This window comes from Fulmarus glacialis, unplaced genomic scaffold (assembly GCF_000690835.1).
Source record: "Fulmarus glacialis isolate BGI_N327 unplaced genomic scaffold, ASM69083v1 scaffold1501, whole genome shotgun sequence".
NCBI lineage: Eukaryota > Metazoa > Chordata > Aves > Procellariiformes > Procellariidae > Fulmarus > Fulmarus glacialis.
The window spans coordinates 1-7092 of record NW_009193167.1 but is presented as its reverse complement, the minus strand read 5'-3'; the positions used below and the strand labels follow the sequence as shown (position 1 = coordinate 7092).

General features: G+C 36.2%; 1 protein-coding gene across 1 annotated transcript; it reads right to left on the bottom strand.

Annotated features, from left to right (window-relative positions):
• Positions 1-2111: 2111 nt before the first annotated feature.
• Positions 2112-5426, bottom strand: LOC104083730 (DEP domain-containing protein 1B-like). The gene is made up of 4 exons (XM_009587330.1): positions 5226-5426; positions 3610-3786; positions 2760-2945; positions 2112-2437 (listed from the first exon to the last, which is right to left on the bottom strand). The coding sequence occupies exons 1-4, from the start codon at positions 5424-5426 to the stop codon at positions 2276-2278; spliced, it is 726 nt and encodes a 241-aa protein (XP_009585625.1). The 3' UTR covers positions 2112-2275.
• Positions 5427-7092: the final 1666 nt, after the last annotated feature.

Below are 7092 nucleotides of genomic sequence, written 5' to 3'. Positions count from 1 at the left end.
AAACTGAAGTTTCTATTGACTATAGCTTAGGGATACAGAACCTGTGTTTTTTCTAAGACACTTCATCAAGCCCACAGTCTTCTCTGAACTAGCTTTCAAGCTTCCTTTTTCTGACCTCCACCCTGCAAGGAATAGGCAAACTTACTTTTATGTTCATACCATATTCATCTTGCATATTTGCAGTTGGTTCAGTTATGAGACAAAGAAGAGCTGTAAGCATAGTCATATATCTTCTATTACTAAGATAAGCTTTCTTAAGTGTCTCCCAAGATAGGACAACAGTTAAAATTCGGCCTGTGGTATTATGACCTAAGATAAAGTTCCCTCCCTACAGTCCCCTGAGGGTTTTAGAGGACATTTTGTGGCAGTATTTTTTGCATGCTTGGGAATTGTGAGCAAATGGACTTGCTTGGTTTGTTTTTACCACAGTCAAGGAATAATTCTTTGAAACAAAAGTACAATTGATCCATAGAAACATATGACACATCTTCAACTTCTCCTCATGGAAACTAACGAGTAAATCTAATTACAGTTTAAAATAGGCTCAGGAAGGCTACAAATTTTTAAAAAGTAACAATGGGGAAAAAATTCAACATGATAGAAGGCTTATTGGCAAGCAGTGAAATTATTTCCAATGGCAAAGATTGGCTTCTACTTCTCCTCTGCAATTTAGGAACTGATGTCAGAGATCATGTAGGGTGGGTTTCCACTTTTATGCAAGACTTGCTTTCCAACTAGCCTTACTTATTATTATACTTCATGGATTAGTGTTGTAACCAAATTATTATACATGAGTAGTCTAGTCATAGTCAAAGTTTGACTGCATGTAAGAATACACAGAATACCATGACACACCTAAAAGGTTATGTCACCCTTGAAGACCTAGGACAAAAGGTAAGAAGTGGCCTCAGATTACTTCTAATATTAGTTTTAATATTTCCTTATTATTTGAAAAGTGTACCCTTTTGCATCAATTTTTCTTAAGAAAAAGATTATTGACATGAAGTCCAAGTATAACCCATGTGTGAAAACAGATCATGGAAACACGTATTGTCCAAAGCCACATTGCCCAACAAATATTCCAATCTATTAAACTAACAACCTTGTATGTACATCTTAAAGCTTATTGACTGCTTAGGAGGTTAGCAAAGTGAAAATACTGTCAATGTTGCATTACAGGACAGTCACCATATTGCTTACTAAAGTGTCAGATAGAAATTTGTTGAGATGTCAGCTGTCTTCTCTCCTGCATAGACTACTCTGACATTCAATAACGTATGAAACGCTGCTCTTTAAGTCTCTAATGGACAACATGAAATCACCACTTTAAGTAAATATCGGAAAATGGAAATGCTTTAATAGCTCAAAAGTGCTGTCAGAATCAAGTATGTTATATGCACAGTCAAGTTATAGATACAGTAGATTTCATAATGCAGAACAAGTTAAATCTTTAAAGGCACATATGTTTCAATATCACTTCAATATTTGAATTCCATTTCCAGAGGAAATGCAAGGCTTCAGATTTTTCTGATAAAGTATGTTCTATTGTCAAGCATCCAATTTTGTATGGCGATATTTAGTAAGAGCATATGGGAAAAGATTTAAAAGACTGGGTTGTTTAAAAGAATGGGTCAGCACTGCAGAATTTAATGGAATTTCAACAGGAGTTGACTCAAGCTGTAATGCATCATATGAATCAGAAAATTAAGAATGTGTTTTTACAGTTTTCCAAAGTAAATCCTACATATCAAGAACACTAACATTTACAACAGCAAAACAAAATCCAGTGTTTCATACTTATTCAAGCACGTACAGCAAATTAATTCCTCAAGCTATATGTGCACAAACACAGCCTAGTTTATGCAAAAGACTCATTTTCAGAGAAAAAAAAGCTGTTGACTCGTTACCAATAATACATTACACACAAATACATTTAGACCTTAAAATGATGGTCAAATCAAACTACAGCAATATCACCCATGTAGATTCATCACCTTGAGTTTGTTGTTTTTTGGTGTCTGTTGGGTTTTTTTCCTTTTGTTTTGTTTTGTTTTTTTTAAATAACGGACATTTAAAAAAAATAATGATTTACAAAAATACTGATAATGGCTCACATTTCTACCACCTCAATACCTTCCTCTTCTTTTGACCTTTTCCACCATCTTGGCCGTATCTCCAGTAGTTTTTTGAGTAACTACATGCTGCTCAGGCTCCTTTGGCATAAGATCCATTGATAATATGCTCTGACTCAGTTCGCTGATATATTTCGAACCATTTACATCCGAAAGCTTCTGGTTCTGTGAAATGGTTGAAAAGGCTTTTTTAAGGCCCACATCAGTATTGGTGGTTTCTGTTTAGTTTTTTCTGGAAATAGCACCGCTTCGGTTTCAGGAGTAGGAAATCGTACTCTATACACTTCAGGGTAAGATTTCTGAAACTAGAAAAATACATCAATTTAAATGAAGAATTCACTCAAACTTATAATATGAAAAAACTATTGAAGTGCAACCTCCACTTCTGGAGCAGGAAAATGATTATTTCTCTAATGGACTTTCTATATCTCTATGTAGAGAATTAGGTAATATTTTCTAATATGGCTTGATTCATCACAGTACCCCTATTCTAAATGATTAAAAAGTTTGAAATCCCCAAGAGTACCCACTATTTTAAATCTCGTATTTCTCTAGCGGACCACATGTCTAAGTCTTGATAAAGCTTTTTAAGTTAAAATTAAAGACTGTGGAGGAATTTTTATTTACTTGCTTGAGCTTTTTCTTCTTATCTTTCACAGATATTTCTTTATTCATTGCAATTTCTTCCAATAAAGCTGCCAGTGGTTCTTGAGAGCCATTTGCCCTTTGGTATTCAAATTCATCTGTACTGATTTGGTGACAAAATGATGGAAGAGGAAAAGTTGCATCAGTATCAGCTCCAGCATATTTTATCTGAAGAAAGAGTAAAAAAAGAGCAGCTATGTTTTCTGCAATAAAGTTGCAAAAAACGGCTTAATCAAATTGACCACCTGAAGTGATTAAGTAGAGAAGATATGGAATAAAGACCCTAAATTGTACCTCCTACCTCCTGCACTAATTGAGTGAGTTCTAGTAAGTCAAAAAACATGACACAAAGGAAGCCTGTTTAACTCTTGGAATAAGTTAAAAGTTATTTTTTCAGTAGTAATTAAAGAAGGAAGAACTAAAAAGCAGTTTTGAACAAAACAAAATATGGTATCAGGAAACAGAAAGGGTTATGAAAAAGTTAAGCAAGTAAGGATGGCTATAAAAGAAAATCAGAATATTAATGGAAACACTTTTTAAACCAGTCACAGTTTTCCTCACTACCACAAACATAGTTTGCCCATTCCATGGAGAAGATAGCGCTGACCAACAGGAAAACATATTTTAGAGCTCTTGTCTCTAAGCCAAGGTCTGCTTAGTTTCATTTAAATACATAGTTATGGTTGAATATCAGCAGTCAAAATTAATTAGCTCTTCATAAGCTAGCAGAGACAGAACAAAGTCTTTAAGAACTGTCGAACTTTGGAGCAGAAAGGATAAATTTGATCTAGAAGCACACTGACATAAGAAGCTTTTTTCAATAGATACCTACTTGGACTCTCTGGAGATGTATAATATGTTCCTCTATAGAAGATTTTAAGGCGGAAGGAACACTTAAGATCTCTTGATAATTGTCCATGAGAAAAGATACTAGTTTAGCAGCAAGCAATTCATCCAAGTCTATTTCATCCTTTGAGCAGAGAATACAACGGGAAAATGCCTGAACCATCTGAGGAACAAAAAAAACCATTGTTATGGTATATTTTTGTGTTTGGGGGTGGGGAATCAGACTGTATTTAAAAAGTGATCTTTTAGAAAAAAAATTTTAGCAGCACAATACTTACTGTACTTCCAATGCATCAATATAAACAAAAAAAAGGTGTATTGTGTACAGTGACATTATCTGAGTTGACTGAAGATGGCTCTTGCCTCATATACATAATCTAACCCTGACTTTTGAATTAGAATGGCTGAATTCCATTTTATTCTCAAGACTTAGTCAAAGAGCCACTTCACATGACTTTTCTAGTAAACAGGGCACAAATATTTCAGAGATTTTAAAAACAACACAGGAATTTAATAGAAGCGCCAGAGAGAAAACTTAATACCATTATTTTGAAATCATCGAACGAAATTTCAGGTCCAGCTCACTTTATGTAGTCTCATGATCAAGCATTCAGTTACAAGAGTTTTCTGACTGTGCACCAGTCACTTCTAACATTAAAAGCACAGAAGGCAATCAAGGTTTTCTGTGATGTACCATAGACTACACTGCTGAATTAAAACTTAGTACAAAATATTTCAGGATTCACTTCTAAAAATAACATTTAGACTATAACATAATTATTTTAATCAAAGACCATTTACAGTTAATTAAATTATAACTTTAGCAGTCAAAAATTTAATTATTTTAATCAAATACTATTAATAGTTAATTAAAAACTTAATTGCTATGGAACAAATTTAGATTTATGCATGCTACTATAGGATTTTTATGGAGTGGCTCTACAGCTGAGTTTTCTGTTGCCCTTCTTGCAAAAAACCTTGAAAATTAACCAAAAGAAATACATGTTCTTAGCCAGTCGGAATTGCTAAGTTATGCCTAATAACTTGTAACAACGTGCCGTTGCAAACATCAGTGATAAATCTACAAGTAGTCCTACAGAAAGAGCATTAGCGAAAACTAGGGCTTTGTCAAAATCTAATTAAAATTACTTTCAGAGATTCCTGTAGTTAAGTAATGAAAAAAAGTCAGTACTAAAATAAACTGGTAGGAATTTTTTTTAAATGCTGAGAAGTAAATCAAAACATTCAGCTACATATTTCTAACTATGACTGAAACAGGCAGTCTGTTTCTCTCACACTGTTTGCAGTGATAAAGAACACCAGAGACATCATCTACTGTATTTTTTTTTCTACTCAATAGTGAAATCAGTGGTGATTTAAATTTGAAAGATAAGGAAACCTCCAAATTCTGAGCAAATTCTTCATTTGCTCACAACTTACGAAGAAATCCCAATTTATTCAAATTCAGAGTAGTTTTCCAGATAGTTAGAATAGACAAACTGTTCTTCAAACAAGCAAACTGTATTTTGTGTACACTCTCCAGTAAGAATCTTTTATCTGTGCTACTCCAAAAGCTTTGTCTAGACCTTACACTCTACGTACCAAGGTTCTGGTCCTCACTGATTCAGAAAGAGGTGGCAAATCCTTGTTAAAGCTAATTCTTGCCATCATCCTCACCAACAGCTGTAGTCTTTTCCGATTTTCTGGTGGTAGCAGGAGACAAGATATCTGAAGAGCTTCTACAGCCTTGCTGTGTTGTTGCAGCAGACCTGGTTTATACAAAATCAGGAGATTTGGCAACATTTCTCAATTATATATTTCCATAACATTTAACATAACATTTCTAAATCTGTCTCCCCAAATTCCTTTCCTCTTCGATCAAGACTGCCTTAGAACTCCACTCCCCAAAGAGTCTAGGAAGATATCCCTGGAACTGGACTACTAGAACTGGGTACCTTGTTTAGGTATTTACAAGATTTCCTTCTGATGCATTGGGAGATATTAATAATCATAACCAACAACTCTAGATATTAGTAGACATGAAAAACTACAATGTTTTGGTTCATCCTTTGCTCTTTTATAACCCTCAGCTCTAAACACAACTGAGATGTATGCACAGATGTAGCAACCACATTAAAAAGTCTGGGGTAACAATGAGAGAATCTAAACAAAACACGTGCTTATGCGTTAATGACAGCCATGACACTACTGACATGTCCCTCACACCTATAGAAGTTAAATCTATGACTAGTTCTACTTAACAAACTCTTGAGAAAACACAGAATGTGAGCATAGCAGAGATATTTGAAGGCACAGTAGAATCTGATAGTAGTTTAGGTACCTATAAAGAGGTCTCACCACCAAAATGTCATCCTCTTTTGTGTTTCTAAGGCTCAGTGAAGGAAGCATCTACTACATGTTTGCCTAAATAGCACTAGTATCAGAACAAAACAGAAGTCAGGAGCAAAATATCTGCGTGACTGAAGTCTAACAGTAATTTCTCTTAAAAAAGGAACAAGGAACACAACAAAGACATACACTTCTTTTTTTTCCATAGGATTACAGAGGTTGGAAGGGATCTCTGGAAATTATCTAGACCACTCCCCCTACTCAAAGCAGGGTCATCTACAGTAAGATGCCCAGGACTATGTCCAGTCAGGTTTTGAACATCTCCAAAGACAGAGATTCCACAGCTACTCTGGACAACCTCTTCCAGTGTTTGACCACCTTCCAATTAAAAAAGCTATTTTCCTATGTATAAATGAAGTTTCCTGTATTTCTGTTTGCGCTCATTGCCTCTTGTCCTGTTATTGAATATCACTGATAGAAGGCATTATGACTGCCTCTGTTAAGACAAAAAAAGCAGGGTAACTGTTGTAAGCAATTAGGGGGACAGAGGGCCCAATATGCCGACCAGAGCCATCCCACAGGGAAGCCTGCTGCCTCCCTGAGGCCGGATTAGAGACGTTACTAGGAAACTCCCTGGTCTGGTGCGGCCCTCTGATTATTACCCGCTATTGGCTATGCAGGTTGGCAGTGAGAAGATTGCAGAGAAAAGTCCAAAAACAATCAAAAGGGACTTCAGGGCACTGGGGTGATTGGTTAAAGGATCAGGAGCACAGGTGGTGTTTTCCTCGCTCCCTTCAGTGGCAGGGAAGAATACTGAAAGGAACAGAAAAACACACCTGATTCACATGTGGCTCAGAGGCTGGTGACATCAGTGGAATTTTGGCTTTTTTGGTCATGGGGAGGTTTACACGTACACGGCACCGGGCCTGCTGGGGACAGATGGATTTCAGCTGTCTCACGGGGGAAAAGGATTCTCACTCGTGAGTTGGCGGGGCTCATCGAGAGGGCTTTAAACTAGATTCGAAGGGGGAAGGGGATAAAACCAGGCTTACTAGAGAAGAGCCTAGGAATGGCATGCCAATGTTAGGGGTGAAATCGATAGCCCAGCTCAAGCGCATCT